Here is a 23,759-nt window from a genome sequence, read left to right as displayed (position 1 = left end):
TTTCGCGGTGGTGAGCGGTGTCGATCGTCGGGCGTTGGGGGGGCTCGCTCGACGGCGCGTCGTCGGAGGGGTGGTCGCGGTCGGGGGGGTCGGTGGGGGGGGGGGGGTCGGCGCGGAGCGAGGAGCAGTCGGTGGCGGCGGCCGAGCGAGAGGGTACCCCAAACACAACTCATATTTAAATAAACAAACCCTCCACCGCTGCCGCCTCGCCGCGGTGCAGACCAATTGTACGCTGGGGCCCCGGCACATGACCCCACCCACCCGCAGTCGCCTTTCCGCCGTCGCCTCCGCCGCCCGCGTCTCGACCGCCCCCCCGCCACCCGTCAACTGTGTCATCAACAATTCCATTTTCAAAGTGTTTACTTTGGACTAATGTTCCTCCGGTAGTGGTGCCTCGCCGCCGCCAGTGTTGTGTGCGCGTGTGTGTGTGTGTGTGTGTCTGTGTGCGTGTGCGTGTGCGTGTGTAGAGTAGTGTGTTGTTAATGTCGGTAAGAAGACAGAGCCGGTCGGTCGTGTGTATTGGTGGTGCGCTCACAGTAATAATAATATTATAAATCTTCTCGCGTCTTTCACACTCTCTTACCGTCGCTCGGTACACGCGGACCTCGCTCCGAGTCGAGCACGCGTCACGGTTTTTTTTATTTTCGTCTACGGCTCTATAATGTATTATTATCGCACATTAAATATATAATAAATAATAATAGACTGTACTGTACACGCAGACCGCGAGGATATATACCTATATAGAAAACAATTACTTATATAATTTCACAAAATATTGTATTTTTCTCAACTCGCGTACTCCAGTCGTAACACTGCGTAATCGTATAATATACGTATAACGCACATCGTCGCTGTTATATATACATAATATATTTATATATATTATATATATTATATTGTTGTACGATAAACATTTTTTTTTACACGTATCGTACTCGTTTTTTTTATTAACCGTTTATAAATACATATTATATAATATATATATATATATATATATATACGGTGGCCGTCCGGCGAACCGAACAACAATTATTGTTACGCGTACGCTCGCGCATGTGACTCGCACGCTTGCACCGGTTCGCGCGCCGCAAGCACGATCACACCAGTGTACCGGCGCTACCGTACCAATACACGACCGTTACCGTATACAATACACTCGCGCGTACCACGGCGGCAGTCGTAGCGTATCGCCGTGCCGTCGCATTACACCGGTGTGTGTGCGTGCCCGTCGTGTCACTCGAACCGGCGACGGTTGTTCCGGCGCGTTTTTCGCGAAACTTCAATATTATACGAAACGCGGCGATATTACACGCCGGTTGTCGGCCGCCGCCACCGTCGACGCCACCGCCGCCGCCGACACTCGGCGCCCGGGGTGTGCCCGCGCAAAATTTCGAACCCTCCGGTAAGTGCGGATTCAAATAATAATAACAACAACAACAACAACAACAGGTTTATACCAAAATATTATGTTTTGTACCGGGCGTGACGCGCGTGCTAAGCATGTGCGGTTCACGTACCTATATATGATATATAATAATAATATATACGTCGTCTGCTGTCGGGTATTATAGTGTCCTGCAAAAGCTCGACCCAACTCTGGACGTTTTCCGGCAGACCGCGGTTACCGGTATAATGATACCGACATTTTACCGGCCAATCGAAATATACGATAAACGCACCACCACATGACAGACGACGCATATAATATAATATATATATAGCCGCAGTGAACTTCCGACTTGACTTTAAACAAGTGCCTTTACGACCGCGGCCGTGATGGGATATTATATGGCGGGAGGTAGAAATCTAATTTACAGCAAAATTGTCAGCTTTTTTCTTTTTTCGTTCTGTTCGACAATTAGTTCTTCGGCACAGTATATATAATATTATTATTGTTGTACTGCGGGTATGGTTCTTGTTTTATTTTATTCCCACGAAAACGTGCTCTTTGACGACACATCTTAAAATAACGCGCCCGTTAATGTTTTCCACGTATAATAATATTTTTTACTGAGCTACATAAACGTAATAATATTCAGTGGTGATGCTGTTCACTTGTTTCTCGTCTTCGGCAACATCGGCGAACGCTATTATTATTGTTATTCAAGGAAATTCCCCCGACGAATTTTAATAAATTTGCAACGCGCGTTATTTTAGTTAATAACCGCGGCTTAGGTACCTACTCGCATAAATGTGTATAGAGATTGTAAAATATTTGTCCTAACTCAGGCGAGGAATAATTGATTATTATTATTATTATTATTAAAAAACGAAATAAAGCGGTTTTATTTTTATTGTACACAGAGCTATATCTTATATAATATGATGATAAATTATTATATATCATTGGAAAATTTGTGTATTTTTGTTATAGTCGTTTGTGATGGTTATTTTCAAAATGTAATCTGATTTATATACGTTTTTTTTCGATTAAATCGACAAAATTGTCTTTAAATCATTTTTATTTTATTTTATATAGAACATTCCATGATTAATCTATATAATTAAGGTGTAAGTTCTAACCTTGACATTGTGTTAATAAATGTCTGCAAATTATAATGAAGACGATGACGAAATATTGCTCACTCAAGTTTTCCTGATAAATATACATTTTATAGGTGTATTGTATTTGTATATTATACATAATATACCTATGTAAATATTATATTGTATATATATATATATATACAAATTACCACATTGTTTTACTTTAGTGTGTACTGCCTACTTATAAAGATAATGAATTTATAAAAATGCTTATAAATTATATATCAATGTTTTATTGATGACTTACTTTTGTAATTTTACACTTATTAATTTGATTCGAATTAATATATGTATGTACCATATAATTATTAATCTTATAGTTATAATCAATTTTATATCTTGGTACTCAGAAAGTACTCGGTTAATTGTTTTCGTTTTTAAAGTAAATACATTTGTATATTTATATCGTCATTATACAAACTTACATACATATTAGTATAACAACATTCATATGTACAGAAATATTTAGGTAGGTATATGATATATGTTCGAATAATTTTAATATTTCACATGTTATAATTATAAATAATTAATGGACACGTTTCAAAGCTCGTCTCACATAACTAAAAACTGAAAATTAAATAATTAAATCGAGTGATATCCGGTGAATTTAGTTTAATTCATGTGTCCATGATTCAGATCAACCAACGTGCGTATATGAAAATTTCGGGCAGGTCGTGTTTTCTGTTAACCTTAGATTTTCTTAGAAGGCATTAAGGTATAGCTTTAGAAGTATAGACTTAAAAATAATAAAAGACGTGGGTACTTGTAACATTATTCAGTAAGTCACTTTTAATTATTATCTCTTTTAAAATGGTCCTACAATAAGACCCATGTGTTTAAACGTGCTTAATATAATGTTGTACCTATAATTTTTTTATTTAATATTTAAAAAGTATATATTTTTGGCTAAAATAAAAGTGTAGAATGTATACAATTTTATGTATAATGAAAATTCCAAGTGTTTTATTATAAGTGTATTGTTTTTAATAATAAATAAAAATCAATATTTTACCTGATAAATACATTTTTCAGTGACCAATATTTAAAAAACTGTTGGAGAGTGCAGAATTGTTTTTATTTCCTATTTAGATGATTTGATTAAGTAGAATTATAATCGAATAACTTAACAATATTTTAGAATAAGTCTATACGCAGTATTTTAAGTTAATTTATACATTTATACATTTAAATATAAAAGCATAAGACATATCAGAGGGCAGAGGTACATTAATATTTAATTATACATATTTATTAAAGTGATGATTGATACCTATATATTATACACATTAATAAATTAACTAAATTAAAATTAAATTTTATGAGTAACTGATATAGATAAGAATGTATATAAAATATGACTGGTGTGACGTTTCGAATTTAAAGGGCTAGGAAATGATTGAGATATATCTATGTAATACATTGTATTATTAAATACCTGCAGAATTTATTGACTTTTATGTCTTATTTAATTAAAATTTTGAATTTCATATATCCCTTAAATTATATCTGTAACAATTTTATAATCTAGACTATGCGTAAAATGTGCGCACGTTTTTTCGAGTGTCTTCAATGTCATGTAAACGAATTTGCTCTTGGTAGTTGGTGATAAGATAATGAACAAATAATAATATTGAATATTGATAAAGAAACCAAAAGTAATATAACTTATTCCTACGTAGTCACATTATTACAATTATTATAAATTATTATACCTACTTATATTTAATTCAATTTGGACAACATAAAATATATGTTTTGGAATTCATCTAATTTTGACACTGAATATAGTTGTAGTATTTTACCTAACTTATTTTGATACAGTAATGATTAAAAGTTAAAAATTCCAAAACTATGTATAATGTATAAGCTTCAGAATATCTAAAAATATTGTAAGAATGTTTTATAATTTTAAAAACTAATGGTATTAAACCTTCCTATTAATCATGTTTTTTATATTAATTATTATAAGTACAATTATGCAAGTATGTAAGTATAAATTTCAAATGATATTTAATGATTAAAAAAAAAATAAATATTCACAATACACTACAGTAAAAATACTTTTATAGTCATAATAATATATATATATATATATTATGTAATATTAATTGTCTGCAAATTCAATTTTTATAATTATTATAATTTTCATAAAACATAATTTGACAATCCTTACAAGGGTTAGTATAATTTCTATTATTGTGTAATATATAGGAAAATTTCACAATTATTTTCCCAATTATTATATAAGGTAGTACTAAATAATTTAGTAAGCTATATAATATGTAAACTATACATTTTGAATAGAAAAATCTGTAATAATATGTGTTTGTTGTATAGTTGTGTAATTTTATTAAATGTACATTAAAAAAAAAAAATTAACAAATAAAATATTTATCGTACCTATATTATTAGAATTAAAATTTTAATTAGGATATTCATATATATATATATAATATATATATATATGTGATGTGTATGTGATATATTTGTATGGTAACACGTACACCACTATACACACTTAACACACGTATACATATTTATATAGCGTGAGTGTACAGTACAAATATGTGTCTCCTTATTTTAATTTTTATTATTTGATTTGATATTTTATATTTAGTCTGAAAAAACGTGTAAAATATAGTATTTAATTGTACGAAACATAGATTATGATATACAGTTTAATCGTTTTAATATTAACTTTAATTGTTATCTTAATTTTTTAATTAATTTTCAATACATTTCTTAAAATCTACATTATGACATATTATTATAGATAAGAAGTAACTACATACGTAATCTTCTAGCGAATAATATAAGTTGTTTCCACGACCTCTAAACCCGTTTACTGGGTACTGATTTAAATTCGGTAATGGGCTTTATCAGCTAAAATTATATATTATATTTATTTGTTTGTTTATCAAACACAAAATATTAACACAAATTATAAACTTAAACTAAGAAATAAAATGCAAATTTTAGAGGTGTTAACATTTTTCTTTTTTACAAACATTTTCCACGTATAAATTATTTTCTCACGCTTAAAAACCTTTTAAAGTTTCATAATTTTTTTTTGCATTTAAAATAATATAAATTTATAATTTATTCTTATAATGGTTATGGTTAAACATGTAGGTACATATCTATACATTTTTACATCTAATAGAAAATATGAAATAGTTTATGTTTTATAAGTTTTATTGTATTGTATTTTTATTTTTATCTAGATCTTATTAAATAATTTGTTTAAAGTAAGTTTATCAGCAGTACATGTATCAAAAATAATATTGTATCTCATTTATGTAAAACAGTTTTAAAATTACAATTAATATTCTACTCCAATGTACATATACTATAAATATGTGTAAAAAATAAAGTGATTAGAATATGTATTTAGACTTTATGTAAAAATTAAAAATAAGTTTAAATTAAAATAGCCTTATAGTTGCATAAATTGTATTTGATTAATAATAATAATAAAAAAAAAATAATTATATAATTATTTAACTTTAACATTACCAATATAATTTTTGCAATTCTTGTTACTATTATACTATTGATTAATCATAAATTATAATCTTCTTATTTTAAAGGTTTTCACTTTTCCAATTATAAAAACAAAAATAAAATAATTTATATTCGTATTGTGTATATCAGCACATATATATTGTAGAATGTATATGTATTTTTATGTGTTTCTTCGGTTTATTTCCTAATTTTATATGCATAATTTAATTTAAGCTTATTTTGATGACATAAAACAATTGTATGTAGGTATCTATTATAAATAATTAATTATTACAAAGGCCTTAAAATTTAAAAAAAAACTAAGCCAATAAATACCCAATCGTAAAAATTTAACATCTACAATTTCACCCTAAAATATAAATAAAAAAAATATAATAATATTATAATAAAATATAATATATTATTTATGTAATTAAGTATTTAACACCTATTAATATATTATATACATATATTTTGTCATCTATATTTACTTTCAATACAACTTCATATCATCATTTATATTGAAGTCTTTCAATTATCTTCCAAAGTAATTATTTATATATACAATTTTACAATATGTTAAAATTGCATATAAAATATTTTGTTTTAAAGCATATAAACGTCTCATACATATGTATAGGTAATAGATATATTATGGTACTAGATATAATACCTACTTGTTACTTTTTAAAAAAAAAAGATTTGTTATAGTTTTTTTCTTTTAAGACACTTTGCATACATAAATAAAATCATTGTTTATAATATATCATATTTAATTTTTGTGTAGGTACCCATTGGCCATTGCCCATTTCAATTTTCAAAAGTATTTATTAAAGAAGTTAAAAAAATGTTTTAAAGAAACATGTGCTCTTGACATTATATGAACTTTATAACTTAAATATTATTGTTTATATTATTTTTTGTTTATTTTATCCAGGGTAAAAATAACTTGTATAAAAAATATTTTACTTGTGAACTAGACGTTTATGTGGTATTTGTATATCAAACTCATAATTACAACCATAACACTTTTTTCTAACAACGTCTCTTTTTTTTAGTTATAAAAAAAACAGAAATCTAACTTTTAATTATAAAAATAAATATCTTTTGAGCAGATGAAATTTAAAAATAATAATATATTTGATTTAAAACTGTATTAACTTATTTAAATGTCATAAAATATAAATAGACAATTTGACAATTTGCAATAGTGTTTTACGAATAAAATCACTATAGTAAAAAATGCAATAATAGTAGTATGTATTGTATGTACAACAAGTAAAAACACTAATACTCCAGAATAAGCAATCGATATAAACTATTACAAATTGTATTAACTATTATTATAGCACTATTATATTTAGTATGTGTCTATATTATATGTATGTACTAAGTATATATTGTTGATATTATGTCGCATTATACTATATAATACTATCACAAACTTATTTACATTAGGCGCAGCAAAAAATATAACTGAAATTATTTTAGACAGTACCTACTCGTCCTACTCAGTAGACAACCATTAATTTTAAATGTGTTTCGTTGTTATGTTTAATAATAATGTATTAATACATATGTCCCGTTTGGCTTTATGTAAAATAATAATTTTAAAGCAAATCAGTCAATATCTGTCTTAGTATATAAACATTTGAATAAATATATAAAAATCAGATTCTCCTTGTATAGCCATATAAAATAACATTAGAAAAGCTAATGACCTCTGCCGACGAGCTTATACAATTAATGATAATAAAAAATAAAAAAAAACATAAAAATCAATAATTTAAAAACTATAAAACAATTCGTTTAAATTGTTGTTTATAATATGACATATAAATTATAATATTTGTCATTCCATAAAGAAAAAACATGATATAAAGTATATATATATATATAATATATATTTATTAGTTTATTACCAATTATGTATAATGAAATAAACATTAATTCATGTTATCATAATCGCTCTGTATAGTGTATAAATAATATTATATATAGCCATAGTACATAGAGGTCCTATATAGGTAGGTATTTGTCAATATGTGTTCACATTCGTATATTTTATAGGTAATATTAATACACAATCTACAGTATTTATTTATAATTCGTCATTATACAAGTGTTTCACGTTTCACTGTCCGACTTATTTCCCGTGTTAAAAATGTAATGATTAATACAATTTTGAATTTACATTACAATCGTTAAAAAAATCTAACTATTGGGTGCACGGTTTGCCGTGCCGTATATAACTATGCATTGGGGTGATCCATACTTTCGATTAAAGTTCGTGTTCATACTTCATGGCGTTAATGGTTAATGCTTAATAGTTTCAAAAGAGTTCGATCCGGTAGGGCTAATATATTATAACATAATAAATTGATAACAAAAGTTTGAATGTATCAAAATTATTTTATCGCAGCTATCATACACATATACTATATATACAATAAAATGCTGTCATATTATTTAAAACACAACTATTATTTTGAAAACTTGGGTACAATAATAATAATTTGTCACCAGTTACCACTTATAAAACTAATAATAATAAATATTATACCTACTGCCTAAAATGCGTTTATATATACTTTTATCGGTTGTATTCATCAGAATATTATGTTGACAATTGTTATTTACATATCGTCATATCGAATAACCATCGGTGTACCTATGCATATAGCATATATATATATACATTACACACCTGTGGGATATACCGGTGGAAAGACCTGGAGTCAACGATTCGAGTATACATATATTATTATATCCTATCTAAAAACATATTATTCATTGTTTTTTTTCCTAATATGTATTTTTTTTTTGCCAATAGCGTTCGAATTTTTAACCACAGAATTATTAATGAAAACACAACGCACCGCCGGTATATACAGTGATCGTTACTTTTGATTATTGTTTTACAAATAGGTTCGGCGATTTTGGTACGCGATCGAATGTTTTCGAATAAATTGTTTATGAAAAAACATAAATAATTATATTATTTATTATTATTTCATGTGGTCGAGCGTGTGTTATTTTTTATTTTTATTATTATTTTTTATTCACAAATGCATCAACGGCACATTTGTCAACAGCGTCTGTCTTTTATCGCGTATTGAAAAATATTAAACAATAACAATTATTCCCGTCTGAGGCGGGGAGGAGGACACGGCACACACGGCTACTGTGTAAATCGTTATCGTGAATAGATTAAATAACAATTTATTACGTTTGTCGTATGTAGTAGTAAAAATAATAATAATAATAATAAAATAAAATAAAACACCACGTCTATATAATAACGACTATAAATTGGATATTGCACTGGTGTTGTTATGAATTATTGTTACTATACTAATAATTAATATTGATGGAAAGTCATATGGTTTTAATAAAAGGCATATAGTATTAATTTCATTTTGTACATTTTCCTTCGTAGTTTGTTATTGAAAAATGTATATAACAAACATAATATGAAAAAAACTAGGAAATAATGCACAGTTGCTGTATTACATCAGATACTACAATAGATACCTATTTTAATTTATTTTTCAGAATATCCGGGTCCTACAAGTGTTTGACCAATCGGACGGCATCTTGCAGACTGCAGTTTGGTATCGGTAAGTTTCGATATTATATTTTTTTTTAACGGACAAACACAGATATGACAAAATTAAAAGATTTTTTAATTGAAAAAAAAAATGATTTTATCTCTGAACTCTTAAGTCAATAAAGGTAGTCTTTCTCTCGCACAAACATGCATGATTTTTTTATAGTTTAAATAAGACGAGACCCCGTTAACCAATAGCAAATGTGTTTAATCCGTTTTACAACGATACGTATTTCAACAACCTAAAAATGCTCAGTACATTGTTTGTTTCCACTAAATATTAGTATTGGATTAGGTATGCAGCATAAACAATAAATATTAACAGTTTTAAAAGAAAACAACTTAACGTAACCATATCTTATCTGTAATAAGGCGGGGTAAACTTGACAACTGATTGATGACAACCCAAACCTTTTTGTTGTGTAATATTTATAAAATTTTAATGAAATCATACCATTTATTTCGCCACCTAGCACTTAGCTATTACACGCGTGCCTATATGCATTAAATAGTCAGGGAAAAATAAGTGACCGGGTTTTAACATATTTATTCATTTGAATATAAATTGTATCATACTAACACGTAAACTATTACAACTCAAGTATGTAGTAAACTTGTGGCTTTTTAAATCATTTACCACGAGAGCAATCTTAATCATTAGAATATTATTTAAAAAAAACCACTCAAATATATTTTTATACATGAAGTATTTCGATAAGTATTGAATTAATTTTATTGTGTGGTAAAATATTAATTCTTAATTGTTATTATGTTTATTATTTTTACAAAATAAAATATAAGGTTATTTTTTTTTTTTTAATTTTATTGTATTTTAGTATCTGATCGGAGCGATGATAGATGTATTGATTTTACGATGTTTGTGTGTGTGTATAAGGCGGTTACTGACGCCTTTTATACCAGAAACAATGCTTCAATCTACAATGTTTAGGGTGGTTTCTAGTAAAAAATTGGATCTATTATAGTTTGTATCTTAAGAAATCAAAAGAAAAAATTCTTAGTACTTGTCAAAAAAACTACAGGAAAACTGTTTTTCAAAAATTGAAAAGTGTGACACGTAGGTGTCTATGTCTCCACTAAATTTATTACATTGAACCAAAGATTCAATATTGCAGATTCTGTTATAATAGTTTTATTAACAAGAATAAATTGTTCGTTTCGACATTAAGCCTTTTTTATCCATTTTTTTTTCAAATTTCATCTTAAAATATAAAACAACCACTAACCAGAATGATTTTTAATGCCGGTGTTCGGTATAAGATGCAAATATTGTTTGATAATTATTGATTAATTTAACGACTATACATACATACTATATAGTTACATACACTAGACATATAATTATTTGAAAACAAAGTATTCTTATTGTTATTAAGCAATAGCGTTAAGTGCTTAACATACGTATATTTCGTAGGTACTTCACGTTTTCACAACATTGATACAAAATACGAGTTTAGATATATATTTATAAACCGTAATTAATATTCTTGCAAATGTGTGATAGGTATGTACTTCAAAGTATATTTACGTTTCATTATCAATTCTCTGCTTAAAATTGTCCGATAAAAAATCCTTAACATTAAATATTGACCAATGGGAGCATTTTTTGCAGAACACATTATTATATTAATATCGGATGTCGATTAATATTTTATTTACTCATTTTAAAGACAATTGTTCAATTTAAAATACAGGCAGTAATAAATAATAATAATAATAATAACATTAATGAATATAATTAGTGATAATCAATTAATAAGTAACATTAACAAGTTAAGTACACGATGGTTTAATAATAAACGAGAACAAATAAAATAATAGAAGAAAAACAATATAATATGTATTATGTACATTATATACGTAAAAAGATAGTTAAGGCCTTAACGGACAATGACTATATTATGGACAAACAATATGTATATATTAATGTAATATTAACAATAAAATTTCAAATTAAAATACAAATAAAAGAGGGATAATTACTCACAATTAAATGGATTATTAACATTAAGATCATTGCAGCCGTGTGACATTGAAATATTATTAATATTAATGAGGGTCTATTTAACATGTGGGTTTGGGGGAAATTACGAATACAAAACAGATAATGATTACGACTAAATTGTGGTCAGTGACTTTAAAATTTATCAGACTTAACAGAAAAAATTCATCAAGATCACATTATTTAATAATTTTAAGAGAAAGGAGTTGTATAGTGTAATTCTACGCGCTAATAAAGAAGAATCCGTTATAATAATATAGTAATAATACGCAATATTACGGTTCTGTCCCGTCATTCTTAGCGTTGCTGTAGTTGCCACTAAATATACAATAATAATATATAATATTGTCGATCAAAAACAGCAGTCGTTCACATCCGACGACTGCGCGATAACCCCAACCGCGTATATGGTAATACTAACACCGCCGTATATTATGGTTATTGCAGATGAACCGCGGGGGCCAACCCCATTCACCGGAACAGCCAAGCCGTACCGCAGCCGCAGTGGACAGCATGAAGAACGAAGAGCCGACCATACCGAGTCATCACCAGCAGCGGAACATGTTGGCCGAGGCGATAGCGTCGCTGCCGCCCGTGCCGCAGAACTTGTCAGCCATCGCCCTGTTCCATCAGCTGCCCATACTGTACCAACAGCACTACCAGCACATGTTGCATTCTCGCATCCTGCCCTACCTACAGGAATCGCTGAGGTTGCAGAGTTCCGTCAACTTTGCGGACAAGCCACAAATGCCGACGGTAAGCCTATATACTCGTAATATGTGTTGTTATTGTCAGCTGACCCGCACATACGATACTAACTTTATTTTTACGTGATATTATATTTTTAAAGTTTAAAAATGGGGTGGCGCCAAACCATCTCATACCCGCGCCGTCCTGTCAGCCGTCCATTAGCCCATCATATTTCGCCATCACAATACGTGAAAACTAAAACACCCACCAAACACTACCTATAATCTCTCTCCGTCACCGCGTTGTCTGCCATCTCAAAAGAAGCTGCGGTACCTATTCAATTAGCACTACATAAAGTACTGGAATAATAACGATTAATAAACAAACAAATTCTATCCCGAAGAGTTCTATCAATATGGATGGCCTGAATGGGTTCCCTCGTTACGCGCGTTCTTCTAGTATTTTATGCATTATACGTGTGTAGGTAGTTATCCTATAATTACTGATTGTGTTAAAAATACAGCATCTACGTTTTTTCAAGGTAAAAAAATTTTAAAAAAATAAAACGTTTATCTTATCGATTACTATGATTTTGATAATAATGCACATATTTAGAATATTATATATAAATACGTAATAATTATTGTAGTATATTGATAGAGGAATTTTTATACTGATGGTATTTTAGAGACGAATGTATTTCTAAAAATTGTCGAGAATAAAACAATACTTTATTTTTATTCATTTATATGCGTTTAAATAGTTCAGACTATGAGCAGAGTCAAGTGGCGGCTAAATTATAGTTTTTACGAAAAATAATGATTATAATTTATATTCACGCGAAAAGATCATTAAATTTTCCGAAACGATTCAGACCAATTTTATGGTCAGAGATAAAATACATACAGGATTTATTGGTATAAACATTGAAACATATGTTACAATCCTCACCTATATGTAAATTATAGTGACTGATAAAACATTTAAGACTTTATTGATGCATAAATAAAACAACTTAGAGTGAGTCCACGTCCACTTGATCAAACGTGTTGAATCCATCATACGCATATATCACCTAATATTTAAGATAATTAAAAATAATTATTACTTTAGTACGATTAGGTACTAATCCTATAGGTAGTAACAAGACAAGTAATAAAGCGTTTTAATAATATCTATCGTGTTTTAATAACTATATATATATTTTTATATTACAATAACATTTTTTTTTTTTTTAATTGAATATATTTTTGTACGATATTCAAAGTATAAATATAACTAAGCCAAAAGCAACATTAAATAGATGGGCAAGTGCATACGGTTTTTCTGTATATTAGATGTCGAGTGGGTCATCACTATTATGGGTGTGTTAATTTTAAATTTAATATATCATTGTGTATGCACGAAAAACAATTTTGAGCGGAGGTGGTCTGTCAGCCTACATCACTTAGTATATTTCATAATACATTTTTGATATACGTAGTTATATGACTGTTATGAGTCATTTATTTTACTTTTAATATTACAGTAAGTTGATAACCTTTTTTGTGAAAATATTACATTTATTATATTATTAATATTTAATTATTATAATATGGGGAGCAATGCCAAAACCAGTTCCTCCCCTGGTTCTCGATAACACGGGAAAAAAATTATTATAATATAATATGTATTAATATCATATTATATCAACATTAAAACTCAAAATTTAATAAAATCTTTCTGTAAATACTGTAAAACAGTAAAAATAGATTCATACAATAAAAAGATAATAACATATTTAAACAAAATCAAAAATACCATTGCGTATAGTAAAATTCATAATAATATAATATTCCTACATAAAAGTTAAGAAGAATAATGTTTTTAAATTATAACAAATTAATTAACATCGTTATTTATCTTTAAATAAGTAATTTCGACCCAATTTTAAATTTAGACTAAATGTCTATAAAAAATAATTGCTTTTATATTATATTCATTAGATTGTATGATTAAGAGCTACTGAAGTTATGAACTACTTTTGAACTACTTAATTTTGTATTCAATTTTCAAAACTTAGCTATAAAAAGAAAAGTTTTTTATAAATTTTTAACTACAAAAAATGGTTTGCAAATTTTTGTCATTCTTATTATTAATTTCGACAAAATTCTAACTTCAAATGCATATAAAAATAAAGTTTGCCTAAGTATTTTTAATATTTTTATACAGATATAAAAACAACTTATGTGGGATCTTGTATTACATTTTCAAGTATTTTGGCCCAGTGAATAATTTTTATCAACATTAATAGAAAAAAAAAACTTAAAAAGTTGAAAATTTCTCACATACCTATAAAGTAACTCAAAAAGAGTTTAAAAAAAATACATTTTAACGTATAATGAAATTGATAATATAAACATTTGGGGAAAATTTCAAGTATGTACAGATTCGTTTTCGAATTAGACCAACAAAACAAAATCGATTTTATCAAAAATTGTATTTACGTAAAAATCCCGTCTTACATTATTTTTTTTTAACTTTTCTAAAATCTAAACCAGAAATCACTTCCATTTTCAAAAATCTAAGTATTTTATCGACTACCTACTTATTGTGTACATATAAAAAAAAAAAATTGTAAAATCAATGCATTTATCGCTCCACACAGATTCTAAAATACGAAGTTAACTGAACATATTGTATGGATATAAAAATCGTTTCATTAATAACTCATACTTCATTATTATACTAATTGATATATTATATATAGTTATAACTATTTATTTCAAACGTTTTGTTTATTGGTTATTGGTCACATAATTACATAGATTTTAGAACATACTGAAAATTTATATGTTTTTGGTGATTTGGAACCTTTTACTTTTACTTAACAAATTATATTAGATTCTCCACGATTATTCATTGGGTTATAAATTATGTGTAATTATTGTAAATATTAATTTATTTTTATTTCACCTTTTTATGCAGTACAAACTCATATATTTTCAATTTAAACGGTGGTCTTTGGTAGCAAATTAAACCTTTACTTTGGGAAAAATAACAAATTTTATGTAAACCCAGATTTTGACAAAATCGAATTCGTTTTTTGTAGTAATTCAAAGATGAAAAATTATAGTTTTGAAACTTTCAATAATTATTTAAATTGTTATTTCATACATGATTAAATTTAATAAATTTATCTATAGATTATTTATAGTTATTTATAGGCATTTGAAATTTTAGAATTTTTAATTTTTTTTCAATAAACTGTTATAAAACTTATAAAAAGTCTTAAAACTAGAAAATTTAATATATCTTACATAAGTTTTTAGTACTTATGACAATTTTATTATATTTAAAATTAATCGTCACAATTTATTTTTATATATGCAATTATTAAAATTAAAATTTTATAAAATTTTCAAGTTAAATAGCTAAAACTTGAAAATGTATAATATAATGTTTCTTATAAAATCTTAACCCATCGATTTCTTATAGAAACTTAAAAATCTTAAATATACATAGTACATACGTACAATTTGTTTTTATAAACATTCTCAGTTTAAATTTAAACAAAAATTTATGATTTTAGTAATTTATTTTTTAATTTCAAATAATATTATTTGGTGGACTTGAAACATTTTACCACTGCGTATATAATTATTTATTATACTCAATGAAATTTCCAAAAAAATTAGATTTATTTTAAGCTATTTATATACCATGAACCTATTTACACCGTTTTACTGCACATCTGTATTGACTTAAGTTAATAACAGCTATTAATATTGTATGAAATAATATTATAATAATTGCTATGAATAACATAATGTATGAATTTTTCCGGCAAAAAACAGTTTAACCTACCATATTACTAATAACAATATAAAGAATACATAATAAAACATTCTTATATAAATATAGACTAACTGACAATGATTTATGGTTAAATTAAAATTTAACACATCTATATCTATATAAGTAACCTAATATTTGATGGCACACTGATGATATATACTATATAGCTGATTAATTCCATTGGTGAATTTAATAGTGAGGGGGGGCTAATGATGGGGACGATTGTCATTTTCCCATAGTCTAAAACGTTTGTTTGAAAATACGATAAAAATACGATAAAATTACGAAAATTGAAAAAAAATGGTTATCAGTATATTATCAATGGTATTATTACACACGATAAAAATTATAAATATTTCAATTGTTTCCACAATTGAAGATATAAATCGTAACTGTGACGATGCGTGAGGTTGCAATATCATTAGTTTAGTCGTGATGTAAGATTATTTAATTGATAATACATATTATTATAATATTACCACAAATTAACAATATAATTTGTATAGGTAATGCTTAATTCTAAATGCATATACAGTATTATTAAAGTATTAACTATATTTAGGCTTCAGCTATTGTGATTTTAAAATTTTTACTAGACTTTACAGCAATTTGCCATCAAAATTCTGAATAAATTATTAAAGTTTATTTAAAAGTAGAATATTTATTGTTATAATACAAATATCATAAATTAATTTTGCTTAAAATATTTTCTAGTTCATAATAATTGAATAATTTCATCTGTTTTTATAAATCCATAAAGGTTTAGGTAATGTAGTTGACAATTGACATTAATAGTTATATAAGTTATATTTAAATTTTTCATTTATTATATGTAGATTAAAAACATGGCTTATAGATCTACAATGAGGCAAAAAATACTAACTGAATTGATTTTTTTGCATGTGCATAATTGTACATAGATCAATAAATATAAGTATTGTTTTACTGTTATTTGAGTTATATTGTTTCATTTAACTTTCCTAAGAAGTTGAAAATATGCAAGTACAAAATGGACCAATATCCAAGAACATAAGCGTATTTATAAAAAAAAAATCAGTTTACTTATAAAGTTCATAATAGTCGTAAATTTAGTAACCCCCCCACGGTTCATAGAAATAAGCCAAATACGTCACTTGCAACTTCCTTGGTTTTTAAAGACTCGTCACATTAAAATTGGATTATCTAATAATCGATTTCAAACTTTTTCATATGTAATATGTTAACTGTTTATATGATGATTAGAGCTCAAAAGTTCTTACATTGTTGAAGTAAAAAACTAAAAAGTGCCTGTGTTGAGTGTTCGTCCGCATAATTTTACTGCTGGCCTAGTATCTCACATTTATAGCAAAAACATATTATAGTTTATTATCAACTATTAATTTTCAATGTCATCACTTAAATGTTGACGACCGAAAGACGTAAGCACATTTCCTTTACTAATGATAATGACAGAGCTCGACGTCTGTGCCCTACATGCAACTACAATACCCTTAAGAAGATCTAATTTACGACATTATGTATAATAATGGTACTCGCCATGTTATAAGAATCTCATATCAAAAATCGCGATACACATTTTATATACACAATAGAAAAAAATATGACTTTTCAGAGTTTTGACTGTTCTATAATAAATTATTTTGGTATAATAATAAAAGGGAATAGGTTATAGGTAAACTACATATTATTGTATATTTTTGTCGTTAAAATTATATATTTATATTATTTAATATTTATTAATAGAGAACATGATTTTATATCTGTCTGATTAATTTATCTTCCATAGTTCCACCAATGAATTAGAACAGTTTAAATATCATCCTATATATGGTAATAATATATACTCCGTATTGTATTATTTATTGTATACTTGACAAACACACATATTAAAAAACATCGCTATAATTATATACTGTACGCAATAAATTATTTAATATATTATATACATATTTGATGAGTCAATCTGTTCTAATTAATTGCTATTTGTATAAATTATATAATATTATTCTGAAATCGTATATTTTTTTTTTTACTTGCCGCACCCTCTACCGGCAAACAACACATAAATCGTTAACACACATTTATATAGTGAATGATATATATATATAAGTGTCTACAAAATATAATTATTACAACACTTACATAATATTATAACGAGTAATAATAATTATAACTATCATATTTTGCTCACAGGTACCGGCCATCAGCCTGTTCGACCAACCCTCCGAACAGAATGCAGCGGCTGCGGCCGCTGTTGCGGCCGCGGACATGGCGGCAGTCGGGTGCAACGAGAAACCGCCTTACTCGTACATAGCGCTCATCGCCATGGCCATTACGTCCACTCCCAACCAGCGGATGACGCTTAGCGAAATATACAACTACATTACGGACAAGTTCCCGTACTACCGGCGCAACAGACAGGGCTGGCAGAACTCGATCAGGCACAACCTGAGCCTGAACGATTGTTTCATAAAGATCCCGAGAGGTCGGACCGGCATGGACGACAACATGGGCGGCGGCAAGGGCAGCTACTGGACGCTGGATCCGGTGGCCGCGGCCGACATGTTCGAGCGGGGCAACTACAGGCGGAGGCGGATGCGCCGGCACAGGCCGTACCAGCAGCAAAGCCACCACCAGACGGTAAGCATCGTCGTCGTTAGTTGCAGACAATCACAATGCGTATACGCGGAGTGATCAGTCAGAAATAACAATGTTTTTGGAAAAAAGTTATATTTGTTATCGTAATCATTGTTAACTCTTCGGAACTACAACATACGTTCTTAATTTCATATTCTGAAGCAGAATATTTTTTTGTGTTCCTATTCGGCTATTCATCCGTACACAAAAATCAGTTATAAGTATTTGAAATATCGGTGACCGGAGTGGTGTCATACAAGGTGGGAACCCCGCAAAATGTTTATTACTCCTCTAATCTAAACTTTAAATATTTATAATTGCTAAAATTACTTTAACTACTTATCCAAAATTTGATTTCTATATAGATAAAAAGACTCCAAGTAATATTGTGCTTTGAAATATGGAATATTTTGAAAAATTGTCATAGTCTTCTGAAATAATGAGTGTCTTACGTTAAATGAAATAGTATCTTGTATTTATATATTATATATAATATATATACAATAAAAGTGTTAAGTAAATGTGGACGTGCTCTACGATGTCAAATAAATTGGAACATTATTAAATTTTAATTTAATACGCTGCCTTTTAAGTACATACTTCAGTATTATCCCAATTTTTTGGTTGTCTATTTTTAATTTATTTTAGTTAGTGGGTTTGCATGAACTTGTCTCGTTCAGTCATTGAGAAACAATATAATTATAATTCATAAATATCACTATCTGATCATTATCATCATTTCCCATTTCATAACTTCATAAGAAATTTAAAATGACGCGCTGCAACAGAAATTAAAATGTTGTGTAGTACGATACACATTGTGTGTATCGTACGAAATGCTAATGTTTAATACGAATTTAAAAAGTGAATAATGACTTTACTGTTTTTTAGTTTTTTCTTCATTTTATTTTTGATTGATTAATTCATATAATATATCAAATGTGTTATGTACATTTTGTCATATTTAAAAAATATATTTTCTGTGAAATATATATTATATTACAATTTACAACAAAAGTTGAAATCTGGCAAACATCATCAGAAATGTCCAGGCTAAACGCGAACTGCCCACGATACTTGGGCAAAATGTCATATTTTGGTTTTTCCTGGGCAAACCTAGTTGTGACTTACTTTAATTAATTCATGATTGTGCACATGGTTTAAATACGTTTTGCCGTTTTGGGGAGTGTGGGGGCAAAGCTACACACGGTAATTCAAAGTTTAATGTAAATTGTGCAGTTCGAAAAAATGGATATATAATAATATCTACCCTGTACAATGCGCAGAAAAATAGGTCGACTAAGTAGGTAGGTACTTTGACGTGAAAAGGGTTTAATGACCCTTAGGCGTTATGGCGGGAAATAAGAAATAAAAATTTTATTTTTAGTAAACCAAGTCAATTATAACAGAAAATAAGGGACCCGGATGGGTATAGTCGTATAGATACTGAAATAAATATGTTGTGCATCATATAGTTAATAAATGTTCACCACGCCACTGGGCAGGTAGATACTTGGTATATTATGCTATATGTTATGCAATCATAGATAATATAGATGATGTAGTATCTATGCATGCAATATGATAGTTTGTGTGCGTGTGTATAACTATTGTAACAAATAAGTTGTCCGTTATCGCGATTTATATTATACACCCATACCTATAAAGATGACGTAACTGGTGGACGGCTATCTTTTACTTAATACTATAAGATCGTTGACATAACAGAGCCAAAAACTAACTAAGTTATATATAACTCTAGTCTATATATTAGACTTCAGAAATATGTGTATAATATAAATACAAATATGTTGCTCAAGTTTCACGTGTTAACTAACATCATTTCCTTAAATTTTTTTTAATTAAAAAATGGTATGTCATATTAAGCCAGTCTCCCCTATGGCATACAAGTATACAATTAGGACATTCCAATTTATGTTAATCTTTTTGGCATGCCATTTGGATGCACCGATTCGTGTATACCTATAATTATTTATTCACTTAGTCCATATACTTTGCACTTACCCACATCAATAAACTATGATATTATATTATTATTTATTATAAATCGTGTATATACAACTGCAGTTGAGTATAATATAATGTATAATGATGGTATGTCTCGTGTTTTTCATATATGATGTCCGCACACACAGAACCAACAGGACATCAAGTCGCTGCTGCAGCAACAGCAACAGCCGCTGGCCAGTCCTCACCACCATCACCACCACCACTTCGCGGTGTACCCCGAGTTCCAGTTGACCGGCAGGAACGCCGTAACCGCTGCGGCCGAGTCGCTGGCGGACAAGCAGCACGCCGTAGCCGCCGTGGCGGACACGGTGTCCTCGCACAACCTGGCGTTCCACATCGAGAACCTGATACAGAAGAAGCACCGCGGCGTCGAGATGTCTCAGGAAGAGATCGTGTCGTCCAGTGGCGTGCACAACAACAACAACGATCTGCAGCAGTACGCGGCCGGCGACGACCACCAAAACCTCCACCACCACCACCACCACAACAACCACCATCGCCACCAGCTCGCCGTCGAGTCCAAGCCCAAATTGATCATCATCAACGACGAGGACGACAGCAACATCAGTGGCGGCAGTGGCGGCAGACGTTGCTAAGACGTCGCAGTCATCGCGCACACACGCACACGCACAGTCATCTAATGTTATTCTAACGCGTCGATATATATATGAATCAATTGCGGCGTAACAATATTGTATATATAGTAATGTATAACGTACAAGCGTACTGTACTCGCACAAACGACGTTGACTCGTGTGCCCGCGCGTTTGTGCGTGTGCAGTAAAGCATACCCACGTATAATGGGTAATACTCACCTGCCACGGTTACCGAGTAATGAGTAATATAATATACCTATTTACAGCGCACGAAAAAGATATTCGACAGACCGTGTGTATCTGCGCGTGTGTGTGTGTGTGTGTGTGTGTGTACGACTTATGTTTTTTCGCGGCGCGATAGAAACGCAGTATCGCCCGAACGAAAGTATTATTTCATTTTCGAAAATATAAAACTTGTACATACCTACTACCTACCTATACATGATTATTATTATTATTATTATATCATTATTATTATAACTACTGTGCTATGAATCGTCTGTTGGTTTTTTTCACTTTACTTTTCAATACGACGAAATGTTTGTATCGAATTGCATTGTCTATACCTACTAATACCTACATGGCTATTATAAAATAACTTCGTGTAAAATATTTAGGTAAATAATGTTCATTCATAATTTTCAACTATTTTATTTATTGTTTAATTTATATAATTGCAATCATATTATGCGTAAAAATAGGGGTGGCGTTTAGCAATTCCAAACCCTACATGTATTCAAGTACAAAGTACCTACCTACCTATTTGATTTAGTTCAATATTTATTATTTATTTATGATTATTTTATAAATTTATTTCTAAGATAACATAGTATAAACCGTCCGCTCGTCTTGGCATTCAGCAACTGTCACGATTTAAAAAAAGAACAGTCTAAAAACTACCTATATTATATTGAACAAATTATCATAAATTCACATACTAAGATATAGAGAGTGAGATCGTGACATTTTTTCAGTATCATATAATTTTAGGGCTACTGTTTTTTTTTTTTAATTGTAACTTTTGAAGAGCTAAGATGCAATTGGCGACTTATACCTACATATTTATTGACTGTTTCTTAGTCGAATTGCAATAACTCGAATTTTTTTTTTATTCCTCTAGAAATATAAATTATTAATTTGAGTTAGATATCTCGAAGCGAATTTTTATCACCCTATAATTTCGAGTTATCGCGACTCGAGTACTCGACTGTATTTGGTACTCAATATGACAATATGGTATCAATATAATTGCTTTATATTGTAACATATTAAAAGGGCGGTAATTTTTTTTTTCGTTTTAAATAGAATATAGTAAAAAACCTCTCTTCGTATTTCATTCATTGTTATTACTTTTACCTACATATTGAAATTAAGGTATAATATATCTATTTAATAATATTCTAATTCTTTCATTAATTGCACTAACTTATTGTATATAAATGTATAATAAATTAATAAATAATATAAAAAAAATCTGCAGTTTTGTCTGATTTCTTTTTTTTTTTTTTAGGTATTTTAAATTATTTATAATTTTTTTGAAAATATAAATATATAAAACGTTTCTGATAATACATAGATAGGTAATTATTTAATTCTCGTTATACATTTATAATACTTTAATTTAAATTTAAAATTATATAATCACAATCAGTTATCAAAATGAGTCAAATACGAAGAGGTTTATACTACTACTACATAAGTATAAAACATGTAGAATGTAATCTATTCATGTAAAATATTGTAGATACTGATGTGGTATCCTCTTAATATTATTATTGTTAGAAAAATATGTAGATAAATACTGCTGCAAACTATAAAACATAGGTACCATTTTTGGACTTTATTTTTCTACAAAATTAGTATGGAACACTGAACTGTATAGTCATAGACATATATGTCTATGTGTATAGTAATAGTAGTATACATTCGGTGGTATGAAATCTATAAAATACAATATACGCTTAAATCTTAAATAGTATGTGGGTAAAATTCTGTAATTACTCATTACTTGGCTTTCATGAAAAAAAATTGATTATAACAAAATAAACGTTCAACATACCCTTTTGCACTATCCATAATCTATATAATACATAATTCATTAATACTTACCTATAAAATATATAGGTACACAGAAGTGAGGAATCATTATAATAATGACAAACATTCTATTCATTCTTAATTTATTTCATATATATCCTAGAAGATATACTAGGTACCTACTCATATAGACACCCAGAACTACAAAATCTATAGTTAATACATTTATTTTAATAGGTAATGA

At 28.8% G+C, this 23,759-nt stretch overlaps 1 protein-coding gene across 1 annotated transcript; it reads left to right on the top strand.

The window, feature by feature from the left end:
• The first annotated feature begins 443 nt into the window (after positions 1 to 443).
• LOC132929006 (forkhead box protein D5-C-like) lies at positions 444 to 21,973 on the top strand. The gene is made up of 5 exons (XM_060994024.1): positions 444 to 1,405; positions 9,613 to 9,677; positions 12,135 to 12,443; positions 18,408 to 18,854; positions 21,008 to 21,973. The coding sequence occupies exons 3-5, from the start codon at positions 12,135 to 12,137 to the stop codon at positions 21,476 to 21,478; spliced, it is 1,227 nt and encodes a 408-aa protein (XP_060850007.1). The 5' UTR covers positions 444 to 1,405; positions 9,613 to 9,677; the 3' UTR covers positions 21,479 to 21,973.
• Positions 21,974 to 23,759: the final 1,786 nt, after the last annotated feature.

This window comes from Rhopalosiphum padi, chromosome 1 (assembly GCF_020882245.1).
Source record: "Rhopalosiphum padi isolate XX-2018 chromosome 1, ASM2088224v1, whole genome shotgun sequence".
Taxonomy (NCBI): Eukaryota; Metazoa; Arthropoda; class Insecta; order Hemiptera; family Aphididae; genus Rhopalosiphum; species Rhopalosiphum padi.
Note: the sequence above shows the minus strand (reverse complement) of the source record. Positions and strands in the feature narration are given on the sequence as shown.